Here is a 24,573-nt window from a genome sequence, read left to right as displayed (position 1 = left end):
AGGGAGAGAGAGAGGGAGGGAGAGAGGGAAAGGAAGAGGAGAGCTCATCTCCGCCACTCCGATGTATTTTATTAACTATAACGAGTCACAGAATTTTTTTTTCCTCTTATCCCCATCCCAGGCTTCCCATTCTAAAGATTCAGACCAAGCATTCCTCAGGAATTGACCAAAGGAAAACTCTGACCTTTGCAGGCACTTAGTTTAGCCCATACTCCCCAGCTTCCCATTTGGTCTCACATCTGATGCTGCCTGCTCCGTTCCAGCTGTTTTCCCTCAAGTATCCAGCATTACAGAGACATAAAGAATCCTCCCTCTCCAGCAGCAGTGACACCACAGGCTGAAACAATCCATTCCTTGTGAACCAAATCAGAGCTCTCATTTTCAAGCCAGACCCAGTGCTCAATATGCTACTTCCTCTGTTTGGCCCTATTTAGAATTTCTGTGCGCAAAAGTAGAAAGGGGGAGACCAAAAGAAAGAAAGAAAGAAAGGAAAAAAAAGAAGAAGAGGGAGACTTAACTCTTGGCTTTTACAGTACAGAACTGCCACTGTACAGGCTTGCATTCCAAGGAGCGGAGAAGATTCCAGCTGGAACTCTCCAAAGACTTTATTTCGGCCTTTGCTTTCACACACAGCTCTGACCAATTCATCCCAATTCCAGCCTCCCAGCTCAGAACCCCAAAAGAAGCTAACTTCCTGTGGGTGAACTTTGGGTCATTTAAGTTGCCAGGTTGAAATTGGGCCTTATTGTCTAGCTCTGTTTTAAGTCGGACAAAATAGGCTTTATTTAACAGCAATGTATACAATGTCCGTATGTATCAAGCTGGGGACATGAGGGCACATTGGTTAAAGGCGCTGAGCTTGTCAGTTGGAAAGCTGATAGCCCAGACCTGAGCATCACATGATGGGGTGAGCTCCCGTTACTCATCCCAGCTCTTGCCAACTGAGCACTTTGAAAGCATGCAAATGCAAGTAGATAAATAGGTACCACTTTGGTGGGAAGGTAACAGTGCTCCATGCACCTTGACATACTGGTCAGATAACCACAGAATTGTCTTCAGATAACGCCAGCTCCTTTGGCTAAGAAACGGGGCACTAACTCCCTATAGTCGCACATGACTGGATAGGGGAATCCTTTACTTTTACCTATATATCATACTAGCCACATGGAACAAAGCAAATTAATTGCCACCCGAGGGTGCATAGGACTTGGTCCACAGTTCTTTCATAATCCTGGTGGATCAAATGATTACTCCTTGTGATCAGGAGGTCACTGTTTCACTCTACTGGGCTTTGGGTCATCGTTCAAACAATTTAGCTTTATGTGCAAACATAAATGCAGCCATATTGTCCTGCTTGGATTCTAAAATAAGATAGGACATTTTAAAACTCCTTAGAGATACACTCTTTGCACTTGGATATGTGTTCAGATATGTTCAGAAAAAAAGCTCTTCCAGACGCTTTTGCATTGAACACACATGCATTACAGGAAAAGTATGAACTGGCCCCTATGTTAAGTAATTTACTACCCAAAAAGGTATTTGCATATTAATAAGCCGCCCTGAGTCTTCGGAGAAGGGCGGGATATAAATGGAATTAAAATAAAATAAATAAAAAAATAATACCAAAAGGGAGCATTTTGCAGCATGTGGCACTTTGGCTATCCCACTCAGAGATCAGAATGCTTCCAATTCAACAACTTTGAGTCATTTGCATCTACAGGCATGCAGATTCCTGCTTGAAAATGTTTCAACATAGTCAGTAACTCTGTGCCAAAAAAGAGGGCCCCACAACATGTATAACCCTCTATATGGAAAGCAGTAATTTCTTTGCATATTTCAAAGAAGAAAACACATGGAATTGCAATACTGTAAACAGGAACAGCTTGGTTTTCAACCACACTGTAAGCCCCCACCCCTTTCATTCAAAAGCCCCTAATGGCTCAAGTCTTAATTATTTTGGCTAATGTCGGATGCAGAAATTCTGTAGTGAATGCTTAAGTGTTTCATTTCTAGTTTCCATGGCAACATTACATCAGATTGCAGACAGCTGGCTCCACAGTTTTAAACCATAACAAATTGACCAAGCTAGTTCAGAAAAATTATCCTGCCTTTAAAGACATAGTATGCTATTCAGCCGCCAGCAAAATAGTGCAAGGCCAACAGGGTTTTCTTTTGGCAAATATAGGAAGGCGGACTCTTTTTCCCAGCTTCATTTGGAACAAGTGCATCCCTGACACATCAGCGATGTTCTAATGCCAGCCAAAAATGGGTCAATGTATTCCACAACTGCATGAAAAAGCACAGGGGAACCAAGTCAACAGCATTTCTAGTTATGGAGTTCTCCAACAATAAACTGAAGCAAAACTTTTGACAGATGGTCCAAAACTTCACAACCCAAGTTGTTTAGAAGTTCTCTGTGCTTCTTCATTAACAAAGTGGAATTAGAAGTCAGGAAACTGTCTCAATTACTAATATGATCTTAGGAAAAGATGGACAGTTTTCAGTTTCCTTTGCAAGCTCTGACTCCCATTGAATTCTGTATCTCAACCCATTCATGCTTATTCACGTAATTTGGGCAAGTAGGTATTTACTATCTAAAGAAACAGGTCCTGAATTTCACATTTTAAAGAATTGATTTATATCTCTTGATCTGTCTGTATTCATTGCTTTTTCCATCATGATCTGCTTTCTAAATACGCCAATAAAAAGTCCATCCAAGAAATGATTAATTAGCATACCAAATTACAGCTTAACTCAGTTTTCTCAGCAGGAGAAAAACAAAGACATTTTCAGCTAGCAACATTGTCAGCTGGCAAACAAGGTTAAAAAAAAAGCAAGTTAAACAAAACTGCTGAAATCAAGACAAGACCTGGAAAGAACAAGAACAATCTCTGCTAAAATTGGTCCCAAACTATTGAGAGCAGGTAAAGGTAAAGGTAAAGGTTCCCCCACACATGCGTGCTAGTCGTTTCCAACTCTAGGGGCCGGTGCTCATCTCTGTTTCAAAGCCGAAGAGCCAGCGCTTGTCCAAGGACGTCTCCGTGGTCATGTGGCCAGCATGACTAGATGCCAAAGGCGCACGGAACGCTGTTACCTTCCCACCGTAGTGGTCCCTATTTTTCTACTTGCATTTTTACGTGCTTTCGAACTGCTAGGTTGGCAGAAGCTGGGATGAGTAACAGGCGCTCACTCTGTTACGCGGCACTCAGGATTCGACCCGCCAAACTGCCGACCTTCTGATCGACAAGCTCATCGTCCTAACCCACTGAGCCACCGCGTCCCTTCAGAGCAGCAGATCAGAAATCATAGATTACTACAAACCATTGGTTGGTATTGTAATTCCTGGATTTCTCAACCACCTTGTCGCTTGGTTAAAATGAGAAGCAGATCTAATATATTTGGAGAATCTAATCATTTATTTGCCTACTTATCTAGATCAAGGCTTGGTTGTTCTTGCCTGTACAAAAGCAACCTTCTCTCAGTATTGGATTCAAATTATTCCATAGGGATATACATGGACAATAATTCCAGAGCCATATATAAACATGTTCTGTACTAGCCATTCTAGATTTCCAAGCTAAACTTGGAAAAAGTTGAAGGATTTGCTAGTCCATTTTAAAGAGGCATTGTGGCCTCTTACTTTATTTAACTAACTGTGGTATTCATCTGCCATCAAATAGATCTTTTTTGACCAAACCCTATGCTCACTTGCTTAGATAATTGGTTTGTAAAAACAAATACACACTCCTAGGGGGGGAAAAAACTTCACAATCCCTGCATCTTGTTCAGAGGAAACAGAAGCTGTTAGAAAATTATATTTTAATCAAACGGAAAAAATATGGCCGACCGAGCAAAGCACTTATCTTCAAAAAAGACATCAAGTAAGGGAAAGGAAAGGATCAGAAAAACTCAGCATGCTGGTTTGTGACATATATAGCCACAGAGAGGAGCCCTTCCTGTTTTCTCCCTTTGCAACAGGGGAACACATCCTTTGAATATTATGTGACAGGCTTGATGACTTACCAGCTTTGGCATTTAAGAAGTCTAATACTCTGTTCTGAATAATTCTCCCTTGAGGGCTGCTCTTTTCAGCTGCATAACTCTAAATTTTAGGCTTTTCCACCACTTACTTAAGTGAATAATACTGGACTTTACCCTCTGCACAAAGTGATCGGATTTGGGAGCCACACAACTTGATAGAGCATTCATTTTACTAATAGCCATTTCCTATACGAAGAAAATGGGGGAAAGGAATTAAAACACAATCCACTGGCTACTTTTTGCCCATATAATTCTCCCCCTCCAGAAGAGAGGAAGAAGTTACCGAGTGTAACTAAATCTATTCAGCACAAAGACAGGAAGAGGGAAACAATGGCAGCTTTCTTGCACCAGAGGTTTACTGACACTTTCTGACCCTCTAGTTCCTTAATAATTGTCAGTGGAATTTCAGTGAATGAAAAATGGGTGGGGAAGAGCAACTCATAAAACACTATTGCACCTTTGCAAAACGAGTTTGAAATGCTAAGAAACAGAAAACTCTCATAGAATACATAGACACACATACCAAATTGAGCATTACTCAAAGAATGGCTAAGAGTTTTGTCCTAGTTTTACTGGGTTATGAGGCTTTCTCCCCCCCCCCAAAAAAAAACCCCAACAAGAGTCTCATTCAAATGTTACAAGAGCTCAAAATAGCGGATGCTTCCTATTCCAAAATAACCCTTATAAAGAGGCTGGGTCCAAAGTCATCCAGTTGTCTTCCATAGTTGAGAATGGATTTGAATTTAGGGGGGGGGGGTTGTGTGTGTGGGGAGTGTGGGGAAGATCAAGTACAGAAAACCAAACTAAACATCTTTACATTCTTCAGCTTTGTTCAGATCCTGAGTTATATTCCTTTAAATTAGATATATTTGCTAAGAACTTTAAAAAAGCTACCCAAACCAATGAGTAGCCATACAGTTCCAAAAAGTATTTATTTATTAGTTTTACAGTATTTGAGTTTGAAATTATGTAATTGACAAAATTAATCCAACTACGGATCTTGTTAAATTGCATCAATTTTCCAGGGTCTTGAAGAAATTGGAGAACATTCACTTCACACAGTTCAGCTCTGCATCCACCTAGTTAGTATTTAAGCAGTAACAGAATTTCTTTAATCAGTTTGCACCAGTTCTGAAACATGTTTGAAATATGTTTCAAAAGATTAGTTCCAGTCACATATTTAAAAAGCATTTACCAAATAAGTTTCTTCTTGATTTTTGGGGTGTATGTATGTACACACATACAAAGTATGTATGCATGTACACCCACAGAGAGAGACTACAGAATTCTGTACTGTTATAGAAAGCTATTTCTCTTTTTGAACAAACTAATCATTTCATATTTACATGCCACATGGGGTAAATATGTTCTAAGATCACCGCACAAATACTGTATGCACATTTGACTGATCAATATTTAATGTCATAAGGTTAAAATTCTTTTATAAGTTGTATAATGCAGCCATTCTTTCATTTCTTTTTTAAAAATAGTTTCATTAAGTTACAGAGTGAAATCACCCGAAGAAGTAACACAAAAGAAATAACACATACTTGGCAGATGGGACCTCACTGAAAACCCTCCATGTTATGTAGCCTACCCTGATGCTTTTCCAATGGCTTGGACTATAATTCCCATCAACCCCAGGCAGCATAGGAGAATTAGAAAGTACCAGGTTTGGAAATACTGAAAATGCTATTGAAATGCACATATCTGAAAATGAGGAGAGTTTTAATTTTGATTTGTATGGATGTTCCTGGGAGATGAGGCAGAGGTCCAAGAAATTCATTACTTCTACTTCTACAGCATCCCCTGCTGGCTGTTTCAACTTGTTAAGCCTTGATTTTCCCACTGAATATAAAATGAGAATTTGAAAGTTGTCACACGTAGGGAATGAGAAAGGAACTACAGGGCAAGACAGTGGGAAAACAGTGTTAACGAAGCTCTATTGTTCTGTCCAGAGCCCTTGGATCTGGAGCTCAATTAAGCTGTAGCTGCACAGATGTAGTCTGAACATATTACTAACTTCCAATTCCATTTAAATCTCATTGGCAAGGATCTATTATCCTGTTTTCATTCGATGGCTCAGAATCAAGCATGACAGCAAAATGCACTGTCAGAGGGACATTTGGTTCATGCAGGACTGCTTTGGCTATTGGCCATAACCTTGCTCCATGAGTTGCCCTACCTAATGGAAACTACCTAGTGCACTCTGAACCATCTTAAAGCTTTTCATAAGCCCCTCCTGAGGAGGAGAACAATGTATCTGTCATTATTCAGCCTTCTCTAACCTAATTCTCTGTTGCCCTGGCTGAGCAAATGATTGGATTTGTGATCCAGCACATCTGGAAGGCTTGAAGGCTTCTATTATGTTGATTTCTTTAATCACAGATGTGGGAAAAGGTATTCAAGTACTATACAAGTAAAATTTTCTCTGAGTGAGGAATGGAGCAAAGAATTAGGTTTTCTCTCTCCACCCATCCCCAACAAAAACAGAGCATGTTTCTTGTTGAATATGTACCTATTTCTTATACAATTTAGATTTTATATACTATTTAGCCACTTAATCATACCATGCTACTTTATACTATTCTCATATTCCCCCAATGAAGAGGTTTTTGAGATTGTAATTACTAGAATTCTCAACCAAGATGGAAACTTTAGAAGATGCCAACTATGGACTCTTCTGTAAGTACTGAACATGAGGACAGATAGAAAGAAAAATGAAAGAACTAATGTAGCTAAGAAGGAAAACAAGAAGCAATCTTATATTAATTTATTGAAAATATATTTAAAAGCTGGCAATAAGAGGGAGGAATAATATATTACTTTTTGGCACTGACAGTGAGATTTTTTTTTAAGGTAAATTTTAAGACTGAAGCTAATATTAGTATCACTTTTTTTAAAATGCCTTAAGGCTACTATTTCACTAAGACAAATGTATGTATAGATATAAATAAATCTACATAGAGATAAATTGAATCAAGGCAGATACTTATTTATTGTCTTTTAGAAGGATTATCATGACATATTGACTCCAATCTGCTTTTGATGATGTTTTGTTTTAGTAATGGTTTTCCCTGCCTCTGTAATTTAATTATATTTATATTTGCAGAAAAGGGACGTGGTGGCTGAAAGAAGGTTGCTTTTGTACAGGCAAGAACAACCAAGCCTTGATCTAGATAAGTAGGCAAATAAATGATTAGATTCTCCAAATATATTAGATCTGCTTCTCATTTTAACCAAGCAACAAGGTGGTTGAGAAATCCAGGAATTACAATACCAACCAATGGTTTGTAGTAATCTATGATTTCTGATCTGCTGCTCTGAAGGGACGCGGTGGCTCAGTGGGTTAGGACGCTGAGCTTGTCGATCAGAAGGTCGGCAGTTTGGCGGGTCGAATCCCGAGTGCCGCGTAACAGAGTGAGTGCCTGTTACTCGTCCCAGCTTCTGCCAACCTAGCAGTTCGAAAGCACGTAAAAAATGCAAGTAGAAAAATAGGGACCACTATGGTGGGAAGGTAACAGCGTTCCGTGCGCCTTTGGCGTCTAGCCATGCCGGCCACATGACCACGGAGACGTCCTTGGGCAAGCGCTGGCCCTTCGGCTTTGAAATGGAGATGAGCACCAGCCCCTAGAGTCGGAAACGACTAGCACGCATGTGCGGGGGAACCTTTACTTTATATTTGCAGATATTACTTGACTAATAACTTGTGATCTTATTAGAAGTTTCACAAGGCACCAGCAGAGAGAACCACTGAAAAGCAAAACTGGCAATATATTACACCGTTAACATTAGCATTGTAATCTTCCCTTCTACCTTTCTCCTCCCCCTTATCTCATCTGTGTTTTGAATTTGTGTGTGTGTATGCGTGTGTGTGTTAAATATGATAGTTTTCTCAGAGACAGACTTGTTTTCTTGTTACTCATAACATGTCAAACACACTGACAGGGCTATATTATTATTAATTATAATTAGAACACCAGCTCCACCTTGACTGATACTGTAGGTTGACAATCTCTGAAATAAATTGGAGTACTTCCTGCCTTTACATTCTTTGGGTTCCAAGAAAGATTTTTGGACTTTGAAATGTGGCATCCCTTTCACCTGTAGGTGAACTTTTTCATTTGTTCATGTGTCTGCCATTGACAGTATAATGAAAAGGTGCTGCATGGAGTGGAAATACTTGTTGCTATCTGTTTGGCTGCTGTACTGGAGAGTCACTGAAGGGTTTATTGCTGAATCAACATATTTCGAATTGGACATTTTGCTTTACAGATACACTCCTACCATTTTAATTTGCTTTTCATGCCCCTTTATGAAATGTACAATTTATTTGTGGACATTAATGTCTGGAGCAGTAGACTAGATTCACTGATTCCTGGAAGTAAAATAGGTCAAAAGGTCATTAGAGATGAATTATGGTTTTTAAATTATGTTCTGCTAAGGACTCCTTGAAAAGCAGAACTGGGCTCATGCTTTATGCTAAATCATAAGGTAATATGTTTTGTTTTGTCTTGACATATTGAGTGAACCTAATCATTATGATTATAAACCATGGCTTATGGCTTAACTTATACAAACACAATCAACTGTAGTTTATTGAACTCATCATGACTAAATTAATCATTAGTTAGTACTAGGAGTAAACTCAAAGGAAGTATAACAAAATATTTATGGTCAGCCTGAATTGCACCATGACATACAACCTCTTCTTAGAGAACACACACCAGGAAACTTGTGAAAAAGCTCACCAAACTACAAAGTGGCCATGGAGCTATCAGAATACTGAAATAAATCTGTCGGAATACAATGCAGTTGCCAGTTTGGCTTGTTCTAGAACATGGGTATCAAACTCGCCGCATCACATGATGTGACCTATCATGACTTTTTTTCCATTGCCAGAGCTGGGGTGGACGCAGCCTCTGTATGATGCAACCGGCCCATAGGCCGGCAGTTTGACACTCCTGTTCTAGAAAGTCAGAGATGGACTGGTCTAAACGGAGCCTATAATTAACAATATAGTAACAGAAAGCAGCCTTACTGCAGATATAGGGATGAGGGGTGCCTCTCCCTTGCTAGTTCTTTTTTAAGCTCAGAGACCAAATATCTCAATTTGCCATGAGAAAAACTGCAAATGACAGAAGGTGAAGAGGAAGAAGCAAGTTCAATATTAATTAAGCCCTTTCAGTACTGACAGCAAATTTCTTTTTTTTTAAGTGCTCATCTGTACATATGTGAATCTGTCCAGCAGGTACAAAACTCCTTTGCAGAAATAGCTCACATTATTATATTTCAGAAATGGTAAAATTTACTACTTTTACTACTTTTATGGTGACCTTCCTTTCAAGAAGTGCTAGTGTAAATTAAAAAACTCTTTGAAATTAAAATGAAAAACCTGGAAAGATATTTGGCTGCCTTTAAAACTAAGGACAATTACCCAGCTCCTCTGGTGGGTCTTTGGAGAGAAAGATGAAAGCTGGTTAGCTTTTGCTTATGTCCAGTTCTACCATAAACTTCTCTGAAATAAAAAAAACCCAACATCAAGTCCTAGTGGAATTTATCTATTATATTTCTAATAGAATTTATCTATTATATTTCTATAGAATTTATCTATTATATTTCTATATTTCCTTGACCTACGACTGTAATTTCCATTTGTATTTCATGACAATCATAATTCAAAGCACCCACATAACTGACCCAATTTTTTCCATTGGTCATTAAGTGAATGCAGTAGTCATTTAAGTGAATGACATGGTCCTTAAATGAATCCATTGCCCATGATAAAAAGCAAACACTGGTTTCCAGCAAAAAAATGTTACAAAATTGCACTTATATGATCATGGGATGCTGCAAATGACCATAAATTCATTGATTAAATTTTCATTTCGATCAATCAATCAGAGTAGAGCTGGAAGGGACCTTGGAGGTCTTCTAGTCCAATCCTTTGCTCAAGCAGGAGACCCTATATCAGTTCAGATAAGTGGCTGTCCAGTCTTTTCTTAAAAACCTCCAGTGATGAAGCCCCTACAACTTCTGAAGGCAAGCTGTTCCACTGGTTAATTGTCCTGTTAGGAAGTTTCTCCTTAATTCCAAGTTGCTTCTCTTCTTGATTAGTTTCCATCCATTGTTTCTTGTCTTGCCTTTTGGTGCTTTGGAAAATATGTTGACCCCCTCTTCTTTGTGGCAGCCCCACAAATACTGGAGTACTGCTATCATGTCACCCCTAGTCCTTCTTATCTCTAGACTGGCCATACCCATTTCCTGCAAACGTTCTTCGTATGTTTTTGTCTCCAGGCCTTTAATCATCTTAGTTGCTCTTCTTTGCACTTTTTCCAAAGTCTCAACAACTTTATTGTAATGTGGTGACCAAAACTGGATGCAGTATCCCAGGTGTGGCCTTACTAAGACTTTATAAAGCGGTACTAATTCTTCACACGATTTTTTATTCTATGCCTCTATTTATACAACCAATGATTGTATTAGCTTTTTTGGCTGCTGTTGCACAGTGCTGGCTCATGTTAAGTGATTGTCCACTAGGACTCCAAGTTCCCCCTCACAGTTACTGCTTTTGAGCCTACTCTGTACTTGTGCCTTTGGTTTTTCCTGCTTAAGTTTAAAACCTTGCTTTTCTCCACATTAAATTTCATGTTGTTGGATAGGATTGTTCAAGTCTGTCAAGCTCTTTTTGGATCCTGAGGTTGTCTTCTGGGGTGTTGGCTATTCCTGCTAGCTTAGTGTCATCTGCAAATTTGAGTTCCCCTTCTATTCTCTCATCTAAGTCATTTATGAATATATTGAAGAGTATTGGGCCTAAGACAGAATCATGTGGTACCCCCACTGCTTACTTCCCTCCATGTAGATGTAGTACCATTAAAGATGACTCGTTGAGTACAATTTGTCAGCCTACAAATCCATCTGGTGGTGATGCTGTCTATCCCACATTTTTCTAATTTAACTGACCCTGTAGGCCAGTTGTCAGTGCCCATTTGTGTGGCTGCATGGGAGAAACCATTGGACCTTCTAATCCGGGTCATAAGTATCTTTTGGGGGGTCTGTCATACTTCAAATGGTCAGTAAAGGACAGTTGTAAGTCAAGGACTACCTGTAGTTAGAAGGTTTTTTTTTATTTTCCATTCCTCTAATGATGTTCTACTACTGTAAGTTTTTAAAAGTCTACAGTAATCATGTACTTGGTAGAATCACAGAGACTTACATTGCAATTGGAAGAAACATCAAAAGTTGGATAAGGGCTATCAGACCATTCAGATGCATCCATGTTTCCTGACTGCCGATGTTGAGCTTCATATTCCTTAAGCTGAAATGAAAATAAAAGAAAGAGTAATCCCTCAATTTTTTCACTTGCTAAAAATATATTTATTTAGTTTAATTTTTTTATAAGCAAATAATTATTGGAGAAATTAAAGCTCTGGTAGTATAAATGCAAAACAATTGTGAAGATATCTTTGTTCTTTAGATGTTTATTTATTTAATTATTTATATTGCTTATTAATAACAAAAAAAGAGCAAAACATAAAAATGATAGTGACAATGCACGCTGCCAAAAAGATGGAAAAATACATAAAAAGTGCTCTATCAAATAACTGAAAAATACAACAAAGACATATCATTAAAACAATAGTTACAATTGTATATACTTGTCTAATGCAAATATTATTCAAGTATGTATATATTTCTAATACATTTATATCACACCTTTTTTAAATTGCTGTACAATGGAACCTTTGTTGTTTAGGCTGTTTTGAAAAACAATGCGCACATATGTGCACACACACACATGTGCATGTACACACACACACACAGAGCGAGAGAGCGAGAGAGAGAGAGAGAGAGCAATCTAGAAAATTAATCCTCAATGGAGAAAGAGTTTTATATGAATAGGAATTTTAGTTACATGCTGTATAATTGCAGAGCTAAAAATAGTCTTGTCTACAATTTCATCCCTTGTGAAGATATTTGGTATAAATGTAATATATATAGTATATTTTATTGTTCAGATTAACATTAAAGAATGGAATAAATGTTTCCAGGTTTGTTTGTTTTTTACATTAAGAACTATACATTAGAAATGTGTTCATTCAGGATTTTGTTTCCTGGTTAGAAAAGGACAGAAATGCCTATCTGATCCATAAAGCCAGCTACAGTATTTAGAAATTCCCTTTATTTGTTTGATTCTCATAATTATGGATGCTATGCACAAGATTCACTGATGTAATCAGGCCCTATCATTTCTCCCTAGCACGTATATAACGTATTTGCATTATGTACCCTTGCAAGAGCTTCCTCAATAGTAATCATCTTCTCCTTGACCATCATCATTAGCTGGATCCGCTCCTCGTCACTCATTGTGATTTCACTTGCCACGTAACCAACATCTTCCCCTGGAGATAAATAGGAAAGATGAAAGAATAAAGTATTTCAGTACAAAAGAAATGTGAGTCAAGCACAATAAGGTATGATTTTCCCAGCGAATTTGCCATGTTTAATCATGCTACTTAATTCCCCACTTATTCACATTTCAACATCTTTGTTTAAGTTTTGAAAACTGCAATGATCTTAACATTTCACAATGAGAAATGACACTGGAGATAGAAAATTGCTATTTTTAACTCCTCTGTATGGAATGCTTCATTTGATGTGTATATGATTTGCAATGATTCGGGAAAATAATGATGTTTACGTGACATTCAGAGAATTATTGAGGATATTATGTTAATATCATGTTATGACATCACCATGCTCAGTATGCAAATTTTTGCCCAATCTGATTATGGAAACTATGCAAATTGTCTGGGCTGCATGACATTATGACAATTTTATCAACATTACAGCGCTAATAGGTTTAGCATCTTTGATTCTAACATCTACATGATTAATATCTTGTATGAAAGATGAGATGTAAATTTTATAAAACTGGAACAATTTAACCCATAGTGCCAAACCAAAACACATTTTAATAATATTGATCAAGGGTTACCCAATATATACTTTTGAAGGCAGTCTTATGGAAGAGAAGATGGACTATTATATTTTATGATAAAATTGTATATTTTTTAAAACTGCAAAAATGTTTTATCTATCAGATATAGACAAATTCGCCTAAGATGCTATTGGTCCATTAAAATCATAAAATCAGTACAGAATTATCAAAGCTGAAGATAGTATAAATTGAGATAATGAACAAAAATAACAATATATGTATTATGACGTGAGAAAACAAACCCCGACTTTTCACATGTGGCTGCAACTATATAAACCAGGACCTGCTTTATAAAGTCATAATGGCCATTTTGTCAGTTGCCTTGATCCTACCTTGGGGATCTCTATATGACTGTATCTGCATAACGAAAATAGAGAACCATGAAGTTTTGTGAGCTGGACCGAAGTTCAGATACTCCCTGATTTACCTGACCCCTCCAATGGAAGGGTGCTAAAGGACTTTTTTTCTCTCCAAGAGGCCCAATTTGTGAATAGTAGCATAATTACATTAGAAAAGAGCTTTATCCCATGATAATTCAACATATAATTGTTCTAACAGATTAAAAAAAATACCTGAAGCTTTGCTCAGAGTTAATAAGTGATAGTATAGTAGACAACCCAGTTTTCTAATACTTTGGAACTCATTGAACACAGAGCATTATAAAATAATTATGACCATCCTTGCAAAGATTAAAGCTGAGTACATAAATCCTGCTTAAGAGCCCAACAGCTATATAAACCTTCTTTCCCAATTTAATAATGAAAAAATAACTTCATTAAAATTTTTACCTTTTGAAGACTGTCTCATTAGTCCCTTCTGATTCTTTCGGAAGTTTTGCCAGAAGTATTTATTCTTCTTTTTCCAATCTACTTTACCTAAAGATTTTAAATATATGCACTCAATAAGAAAAAAACAACCACTATCATCATTCAGCTTCAAAAACAATGTCAGTTTTAAATGAGCTGTCATAAATATTTATTATATTTGAATAAGGAAGGCTATTAGAATATTTGGAATAAACAAATAACATATAAGGTTTCTTTTTAATGAAGCTACATTGCTGCAATTATTTCTGCAAATTCCACGAGTTAAAATCCAGATTAAAAGTCTACAATATATTTTGTTTTCTGCTTACTATTTTGAAATTTCATTTATAAACTAGTGATGCCCAGCATTTGGTTAAGGTCCACTTTCTGATTTTCTTTATTAAAACAAGTACAGAGTTAAAAGGAAACCAAAAGGCTCTAAAAGGTTTGGTTGCAAGCAGCAAAGACCTTTGCTAAAAAAGAAAAAGGAAAGGAAAAAGCCAAGGGTATGGCAAAGAACAGGTAAAGGTAAAGGTAAAGGTTCCCCCGCACATGTGTGCTAGTCATTTCCGACTCTAGGGGCCGGTGCTCATCTCCGTTTCAAAGCTGAAGAGCCAGCGCTTGTCCGAGTACGTCTCCGTGGTCATGTGGCCGGCATGACTAGACGCCAAAGGCGCACGGAACGCTGTTACCTTCCCACCGGAGTGGTCCCTATTTTTCTACTTCCATTTTTACGTGCTTTCGAACTGCTAGGTGGGCAGAAGCTGGGACGAGTAACAGGCGCTCACTCTGTTACGCGGCACTCGGGATTCGACCCGCCAAACTGCCGACCTTCTGATCGACAAGCTCAGCGTCCTAACCCACTGAGCCACCACGTCCATAACTTAGGGAAAAGCAGAATATGGTCAACAATTAAATAAAGACACCTCCTATTCTTCTGGGTTTAGTATGACTCAACATAATTGATTGCAGACATAAGGAAACACTACAGGCAATTCTTGACTTATGACCACAATTGAGCCCAAAGTTTCTGTTGTTAAGTGAGACAATTGTTAGGTGAGTTTTGCCCCATTTTATGACTTTTCTTGCCACAGTTGTTAACTGAGTCTGGCTTTCCCATTGACTTTGCTTGTCAGAAGTCACAAAAGATGATCACATGGTCCCGGGACACTGCAATCGACCATGGCGATGCTGCAAACGGTCGTTAAGTGTGAAAAACGGTCATTAAGTCCCTTTTTTCAGTGCCTTTGTAACTTTTAAAAGCTAAAAGAAGATTTTGGAGGCAAAAGTTCTTTCAGAGGGAAAAGTGTAAGTAGGAGAACAAAAGAATTTATTGTGTTTTGAGAATTGTGACTTCGCATGCATTTTTGTTACAGCTTTTTCGAAGCAAAACTTCCCCCCACCCCTAAAAATAATGAAAATAAGAGGAAGCATACTGACCAACTGCACTTTCTTCAGAACTTGATTTATGAAGAGAGAACCTAAAACACAAAAGAGAAAGAGATAGTGAGAGTTGCGGCAAACATCTGCTGCTCCATGAAAGCTGGGTGGTTTGTAATTAATTAATATTTGTGGGATAGCCTATCCATCCCCTTCCCTTCTATTTTTTTTCTATGAAGCCGGGAGGAAGAAATGGCATGTCAGCTTCAGCTTCACACTCACATCAATGGCATGAGCTCAGCTCCACTGAGAATGCTTTGAAATGATCTTCTTGTGACTGATGCAGAAAAATATGTTATGGAGGACAAAAATGTTAAAGTTGTAGGGTCAAAAGGGGAAATGGACCGAAGGAAGTCTTTCACTCTTCCCTCTCCCTCAACTGTCTGCCACAAGAGACAAACAGAAAACTTTTTAGGAAAGCACCATTTTACACATGTAGTTCCAATACACAAATCTTACGTGACTGTCTACATTTCCAGCTATCCACTGAGTAGTTACTTAAGAGATAAATCAGATGGCTCCCCAGGTGAGCCTTTTAGCTGTCTGACAAAGTTCTGTTTGTTTCTCTCTCTTCTGTGCCCAATTTGCCTTTATTAAAGAGACAACAACCTTTCTCATATCATATTCGGATAGGTATTGGATGGAGATAAAATAGTCCAGGAAGATCCTCTGCCATTATTTGGCTACTTATATTTAAATTGCAATTCATAAGTAAGCTTAAACTTCCCATTTGCTTTCTATCAATTCACAAAAAGTAACGATCAGTTGTATAGAAAAACTATGTGCATAAATCAAACAGAAAACATTCCACACAGACAACAGGACCACATCTTCATTCTAAAGCAGCATTGTGTTTGTGGTATTGTTTCATATTATGCATTTTACGACTAGAAGCAAACAGATTGGATAGCAATTGTGTCATATTTCTAGAAAACAACATGGAAATTTCATTTCAAATGCACACTGAAGCTGCATTACACCTTGACCTATGGTTTTGAGTTTGCAAACCACCCTGGTCTGCAGTTTCTAAAATTAGCAGTGGAGGGCAGTGCAATAGTCTTTAATCACCTCTGAAAAGTGCCAAGAAGAAATTAAATTGTGCCTTGTTTTAGACCAGTCACAGTCCCTGTCAATGATCCAAATGATTAGAGGCCAACTGTTTATAAGCATGAAAAACATAATCATCAATTTGTAGGGACATCATGAAAGGGAAAATGATAGCAAGAAGTTCAGTTCTGATTCAGTAAATTCATCCAAGCAGAGGCAATAAATGCAAGTGCCCGGACATGGCAAATCATCTTTCTTTAGCCTGATTAGAAATTTAATCGGCACCAGCCGGGCAACCAATTGACACACCAATTCCAGATCAGGGCGTGCACCAGGTGCACACTGGAAGAAGGCCATTCCTGACAGATGCAGTTTACACTCAGGACAACAACTTTAAAAAAGAAAATTGATAGCTTGGTTAGATTCACAGCACCAGCAGCCAAGTATCCGATTTTTCAAAAGGACTCAAGAAATGTAGAAGATTTCTCTCTCTCTGGGTGTGTGTCTTCTGAAGCATAGATCTAATAACAATTTTTAAACCACCCAGCAGTGTTTCAGTCAAGTTTGTACAGGAACCTAGAAGAATGCACTTAATCACTTAATATATTTATTAGAGTGACTAACAAAAAAAAGGATAAAAACTTAAGAGCAAAATGTTTTGGCTTCCAGCTTCTTCAGCTGTTTTAAAGCAGGGCCCTCTTTAGGAGAAGCTGAAGTGAATGGAAGCCTTTGGCTTTTGAATTTGAATATGTGCGTATGAAGGATAGTGGTGGTATATGTATGTGTGTGTATGTGCATATAGACACACCCACTTCAAGAGAGATTTTATTTATCTTACTTGTTTAGCCATCCACCTGACACAAAAATTACTCTGGATGATGTGCAGCGCTTAATTAAAGTGAAACAATAAATACATTAAAACAACCACAGTTAAAAACTATTTAAAAGGCACACAAAATAGGAGAGGATAATATGAACCACAGTAAGAGGGCCATCACAAAATCTCCCCAAGCCTGATATCATATCGAGGTCTTGAAAGACTTGTGAGATGTTGAAAGCGATGGAATTAATTGCACTTTTGGTCAGAGAAGATTCCACAAGGCAGGGGCTGTGGCAGAGAACGCCCATCTCTTGGGGTGAGATATACACAGGACCCACAACATGCCTTCGCTGCCACACCTGATGAGACAGACAGATGTAACTGGGGAGAGGCAGTCCCTCAGATAACCTGACCCTAAGCCATTAAGGGCTTTGAAGTTTGAAACCAACTCCTTGAATTGGATCCAGAAGCAACAAAAAAGATGTTGAGATTGTAGACCAGGGGTAGGCAACCTTGGCTCTTTTATGACTCGTGGACTTCAACTCCCAGAATTCCTGAGCCAGCCATGGGAGTTGAAGTCCACGAGTCATAAAAGAGCCAAGGTTGCCTATCCCTGCTGTAGACAGAGTACCGAGAAGAGCAACAAAATGACATAAGCTCTAGAGAGGTATTTTAGTAGGTCTTTGTATTGTTTAATTTCTTATCCTTATCTACAAAATTATGTCATGTCAACACATCTCTGCCTTTATTTTGCATTTTCACGTAAGCCTGTCTATTGGATTTTCTCCTTTTGTTCTTGTCAAGGAAACACATTTCAGTCACTCACAAATACTCTGCTTCTCTTTTCCTTAGAAGTGGTGTGTCCTTTTCAGACACATAAAAATCACAGTGCCCAGCTTTTCCAGTTGTGCAGGTATGACTATATAAACAACTGTAAAAATGGCACCACAGGCAAGCGAAAGACTCCAGATAGAAAACATGCTCACAAAGGATAGCATAAGACTACTTGCACAATTTATAAATGCAGAGATGTTATTATTATGAAAAAGAATATGTGAACCATTTCCAGGAATTATGCAGTTTGGGTTGGCTTGTTTGTTTGTATTACTAAGAGTGAAAAAATATAATACATGGAGCTCAATATAATACATGTATCTCAACATTTATTCATAAGTACATTTCAAAGAATAGTGAGTTGACTTTTTGAGAACTGAAAAGAAAAAACGCCTGGAAAAGTTCATAGACAATCCCAAATCTTCTGGACTCAAAATCCTAATAAAGGGTTTCCCCCCACCCCTTTCTCGAGTATTCACTATCTCAGGGGTGTCAAACTCAATTTCATTGAGGGCCGCATCAGCATTGTGGTTGCCCTCAGGGGGCCGGGTGGGCGTGGCCTGGGTGGGCATGGCCTACTGGGTGGGCATGGCTAGAGTGCGTATGGCCTACTGGGTGGGCATGGCCAGCTCTACATCGTTCGCATCAAGGGTGCCTATGGGGGCCTGGGCAGGAGTGGGACAGATCTGAGGGTCTCTGACAGGAGGAGGGTCTCTGGGCCAGGGCCAAGGCAGTGGGGGCCGTTCCCTCACTGTTTCCAGGATGGCTTCGCGGGCCGCATGAAACCACTTCGCGGGCCGGATCTGGCTCCCGGGCCTTGTGTTTGACATGTCTGCACTATCATAAGTACCTTACCAAAAAAAATGAATGCAAGTTATTTTTCCTTTCTGCCATCCATTTAAACACTTAGCTTTCTGAAGGTGTTTTAATTTTAAAGAGAAGCAGGAGAGAAAGGGATTATTTCAGAATAGAGTTATGCACAAAGTTCAAGGGTATAAAATTAGAAGCCCCCCAAATCTTCAGAAAGTAACCTCAGAAATGCTACCAAATTACCATTTTATCATGAGAGAAAGCAGACAGAATCAAACACATGGAGAAAAAGCATACTGATTGTTTCTAATATACCAGATTGGGTCCAGAGAGAGACTCAGCCATGAAAGCGCACTACGGTATGTGACTTTGGGCCAGTTATCTCCTGGGGGTTCCTGCTGTGGGAGAAAATATTATTTATCTCTACCACCATGAGCTTCTGAAGAAAAACACGCAAGATATAAATCTAATGAATAAAATAAAATAAAATTATTATATTTTACTTGATTATGCATTAGATCTGATTTAATATCTCCCCTAAATTTAGTTTTAAATTTTAGTTTTTCAAGGTTAGCCTCCAGGCATGCCAGCTGAAAGCCAAGTATGTCTCTCAACCTGAAATACACAGCACACTCTACTATAAATTAAAGATGCTATATCCCTTTTCAGTGTTCTCAGTGAGCTTGAAAAAAGATGCTGCCAGTTCCTTAAAATACCTTTATATTTTTCAGATTCATTTGGAAGCTTTAATGAAGAGAAGGGCAAGGGGGGGGACATGATAGCAGTGTCCCAATATCTCAGGGGCTGCCACAAAGAAGAGAGAGTCAAAGCATTGGAGGGCAGGACAAGAAGCAACGGAGGGAAACTAATCAAGGAGAGAAGCAACCTAGAACTAAGGAGAAACTTCCTGACAGTTAGAACAATTAACCAGTGGAACAACCTGCCTCCAGAAGTGGTGAATGCTTCAACACTGGAAGTTTTTAAGAAGAGACTGGACAGCCATTTGTCTGAAATGGTATGTTTCCTGCCTCAGCAGGGGGTTGGACTAGATGACTTCCAAGGTACCTTCCATCTATTATTATTATTATTATTATTATTATTATTATTATTATTATTATTATTATTATTATTATTATTATTATTATTATTATTATTATTTGGCAGAGAATGCCTCTCTTGAACTCCAGAGCAATCCTGAATCATCATAGAGAATATATAGTTCTATGACAATGTTCTAACTGGTGGACTACCAAAGAAATTATTCACAGCACTTTGACAATTATATTAGGAAATATTTGTTGCTAAGAGGAGGGGACCCTATAAAGTAAGGAACTTGTTTCCAATCTGAGCTGAGCTGAGATGGGAACTTCAACTTTATAAATACATGAGAAAAAAAATTATAGTCCCCAAGAATGGCCTTTTTGTTTGATTCGACAATTACACTCTTCAGTGTGGAACCTGCATCTTCTTCATGAATGTATATGGGACATAATTTGTGATCTTCCATTCATAGGCTAACTCGCTCTGAAACTTAATGATGCAGTCACACTTGGCAGTAGTTCTGATGCTGTTATGTCTGAAAAGCAGTCAAATGCCATTACACCATAGCTCTGGCCCTTTGGTTTTGTTGGACTCTTATATACAGCTTCATTAGCCAGCTTTCAAATGAAATACCCTCTAAGGCACACAGTAAAAGGACTTACAGACAGTGATTTGCCTCAGGAGAAAAAAAAGATAGTCAATATAGATTTTTGTGAAAGAAGATCTATTTACTATCAAACCTTGCTTACAGTAGGACATGAATTCTATTGCTTAAAATAAACAAAACTTTTGACAACTGTATTCATGACAACTCTATTATATAGAACAAAACTCATGTGTCTGGAGCAGTTGATTATATAGTTCATAAAAAAATTATATATTAAGGATGAAGCCTTAAGGTGCCACGAGACTCTCATTTTTTCCCAACTGATAATACAGATCCATATCTAGGAACAGTATATTATTCTAGCAAATGCACATAAAATACAGATCACTGCAGTATATGAAAAAACCCCATTATCCAATAAAACAAGAATTACATAAGAGATTATATATCATTCTTGCAAATGCACACAAAGTACAAAACATGGTAGTTTATGGAAAAACATTATTTTCCCCAATAATATAACAGAATTACTGTAAGAGATTATTCAAATTTTAAAATAAATGTATAGTTATTTATAAATAACAAATGCAGACATAGTATAAAATATACCTGAAGAGAAATACACACGTACCTAATTAAGAATTAAGTGTGAATTATACTCTGCACTCCCGTCCCACTCACTGCTTACAAGCCAATTGTAAACAATAGCTTGGCCTGTTTCAGCATCTTACATCTGGGGCCCCATGAACACCACGGTACAAAAGCCCTTTGCTACCTTTCTTTGACAGCATTTTGTTTATCTCCCTTCATTATACAATGCCCAGTAAGTAACCTACTGTTATGATACTCTTTGGTGTGAAGACAAGAAAATTTACTTACAGATGAAAGACATTATGTGGAAAATGAGTCTTTAAGGTTCCTATAGAGATTTGCATGTATCTGTTAGCATCTATATGAGAAAGATGGAAAACAGAGACGTGCCATTCAACTATCTTGTCATTATGTCTCCATAGCAATGGCTCTGGGGTCAATGTCTTCTCAGCAGTAACAAACGTGCCATTTCTCTTGTTTTGCCTTATTTCTCCCGTTACAGACAATACAGACATGGCAATGTTAACGACAGGGCCCCACAGAAATTAGACCAGAACCTCTGTGTGACTTGCAAACTACCAACAAGATTTTACATATAGATGACTGGGGGATTCAAGAGTACTCTACTTTCATGGTGTGTCTATTCTTTCACTGCTCCCTGGTCATTGATTAAAAGTTGTTATCTTCTGTTGGTTTTATTGCATCCAACATTTTTCCAACAATATTTTGGGATCTTGTTTAAATTCCGTTCCACTCAAGCACTGGAAAAGTCCCTTTACTGAGGTAACAGGATGCAGAAACAGAATGGTTATTTCCTCCAAGAAAAAGGAACAATCTCCTTCAAGCCAACATAAGAAAAGGGGGAAGTGAAATCACAAATTGTCTGCTCACAGTAAATGAACAGAAAAAGAATAATAAATTGTGGCTAAAAAATGATAGCACAGGATAAGCCAAAAATGAGATAAAGGAAATATTAAAGGCTGTAACATTGGAAAGAATCCACAAAATTGCTTCCAACACTAATGAAAAATAAAATTTCAGTCTCTGATTGAAAGAAGGATTGACAAAATCTCCATCTTTCATTCACCACATTATAGAATTACAAAAAAATAAAAATAAATGTAAGTCAAGAGGTCTTATTTAAAGCACAGCAAGATGCTGTTTGAGATGCGGATTATGATCTTTCATGTTCCAACATTAATGTCTGCATCTTGTAGGACCATAAAGCAGCTGTTAGCCTCATCCTTTTGTTCTGGCCCATTCAAGTCAACTCTGGTCTGGACAAGAATATCATTACTATGATATTGCATCAATGAACTGTGTGCTTTGTAAGACCACCGCTCACAACCCAGTGGTCCTTAAATCTTCAAGGACTATTAATTACCCATGACTATAGACTTTTATATTGGTTATCTGTAAATTCGTATATATAGGTAGTGCACCTGTGCAAAGTCCCATGAGACAGTACTTTTGATTCACATGGGAAGTCAAGAATGTGTTTGGGAAAAAAGAAATATCTGGGTGAAGGATTTTCTTGGTGGTGGAGGGGGAGAATCTCTTTGTAAGGCATACAGTTAGCCAGGACAAAATGCTGGCTATGAGAAAGGCTCTTTCCTGATAAGATTGTAGAGGAGATCAGGTCAACTTGGAAGGCAACAGTACTCCCAATGAATGAGACAGAGCAACAGGGTTCATCATAGCTGCTGAGGCCACCAAGATATTGTGAAAATGCAGTTGACTGGATTCCTTTTAATTTTGGCAGAGGAATAGATGGAGATGTATAAAACAGAGTTCTTTTCCAAAGAAGAAGAAGAAGAAGAAGAAGAAGAAGAAGAAGAAGAAGAAGAAGAAGAAGAAGGAGGAGGAGGAGGAGGAGGAGGAGGAGGAGGAGGAGGAGGAGGAGGAGGAGGAGGAGGAGGAGGAGGAGGAGGAGGAGGAAGAGGAAGAAAGGCATTGCCAGGCAACTAGGCATCTACCTTACATCTGCTGTAAAAAGTTAGACACTGCTTATTGTGGCACTTCCCTCTGCCTTAATGTATGTATATTGTCAGGCTATGTCTAAAGCAGGAGTACTGAACTACGAGACCCATAAAAGAGACCCCCAAATTTAGAATCACTGAATCCACAGCCACCTTATGTCCAAGAAAACTACATGGACTCTAACTCTTGTCAGAGAGGAGATCTTGTGTACAAGCACTTGAACCATAGAGTTATAGCAACAACAGCAAAGCAACATCTCTGGTATTATATTTATCATGGCTCCAATGAATCAGATTGCTTGCAAGAGAATAAAGAAGGCCAAGTCACTTTAAGAGTAGAAAGAGCTACTGTACATGGTTAGACAGATCAGCATGGGAATACACAGCTAGGAGCCAGTTGTATAAACAAAGGAATAAAATTATACCTTGTAGGCAGTTGCATCTGGTGAGAGATGCCATTCATTTATAAAAATCTCTCAGGGCTAAATAAAAAAAGTAAATGGATCCATCTATTATAAAATGAAGGAAGAAGTGATGGTAGGATATGATATACAGCAATCGGAAAGTCTACAAACACAAATTACATCCCCTTGTAGAGCCAGTAGATCTCAAGCCAGAGATGGCGGTATAACCAGCCTCAGGACTACCAAATGGTGGGTTAGAATTATTTGACCACTTTAAAGAAGGCCTAATGCATGAAATACGGAACAAACTCATTCATTAGGACAACTCATTAATTCATGTCTGCTAACTGCAGAAAATTATGGACAGGGAAGGAAGAAGCTAGTGCCTTTGTGCCTTCTCATCAGATACTTTTGGAAGTTCAACCCATGCAGATATGAACCTCCAAAATTCTGGTAGCCTCTCAAGGAAAGTTGCACTAAGGGATACAAAGGTCATCATTACATTGTAGAGAAACTGGCAACAATTGAAGGCCGTTCTTTCTAAGAACATCCCCTAAGGAGGTAACAAATATAATATTTGTAGGAAAGGAAGGCAGTTTGCAAGTAGATGTGCTAAATGCTCCAGATCTGTTATGAAACACATTTCTCCAATCTACTAGGTTATTTAGCTATTATCCTACAGACCTAGACAGACTTGAAAATGGAACTTCAAGCCATATTAGGCTTTGGTGCCACAGAGAATTTCACTAAATACTCCAGAGCATACAAATATGGTCTGTCCAGTCAGTTTATCCAACTTCTTTTAACCTTGAGAGCATTAATGACTAGGTGGTTTGCTCAAAACCCAACACAGAAGCACATTGTACCTTTTCTATTAACTACCAATAATCAGAATTTCTGCAATTTAATAATATAGTGTAATGCAGTACAATGCAAGAAAAGGTATTTACTTTGATCTTTCAGCAGCATAAGGTAAAAACACAAGAGCGTGGAATTAGCAGCTATAGTCTAGAAACTGCAAGCACAATGACTATGGAATTAAACAATGGTGGGATGAGGTAAAAGCTATAAACTGCTATAAAACTATAGTCTGTGAAAAGCTGTATGGTTAAATTAAAGCTCAGTTTAAACTCAAGTGACTGAATATGCCAA

At 38.2% G+C, this 24,573-nt stretch overlaps 1 protein-coding gene across 2 annotated transcripts in view; it reads right to left on the bottom strand.

The window, feature by feature from the left end:
• The window catches only part of SASH1 (SAM and SH3 domain containing 1), a gene marked incomplete at its 5' end in the record, with an annotated part of 629,783 nt that overhangs the window by 52,246 nt on the left and 552,964 nt on the right, over window positions 1-24,573 (bottom strand). For both annotated transcript variants that reach the window (XM_081314824.1, XM_081314825.1), the window contains 4 exons: window positions 11,258-11,359; window positions 12,331-12,443; window positions 13,831-13,917; window positions 15,289-15,329. In XM_081314824.1, the coding sequence (XP_081170950.1) occupies window positions 11,258-11,359; window positions 12,331-12,443; window positions 13,831-13,917; window positions 15,289-15,329 (343 nt within the window). The remainder of the gene's footprint in view (window positions 1-11,257; window positions 11,360-12,330; window positions 12,444-13,830; window positions 13,918-15,288; window positions 15,330-24,573) is intronic.

The sequence above is a fragment of the Vipera berus genome (assembly GCF_964194415.1).
Source record: "Vipera berus genome assembly, chromosome: 1".
NCBI classification, from domain to species: domain Eukaryota; kingdom Metazoa; phylum Chordata; class Lepidosauria; order Squamata; family Viperidae; genus Vipera; species Vipera berus.
The sequence above is the reverse complement of the archived record's forward strand: the minus strand, read 5'-3'. Positions and strand labels throughout refer to the sequence as shown.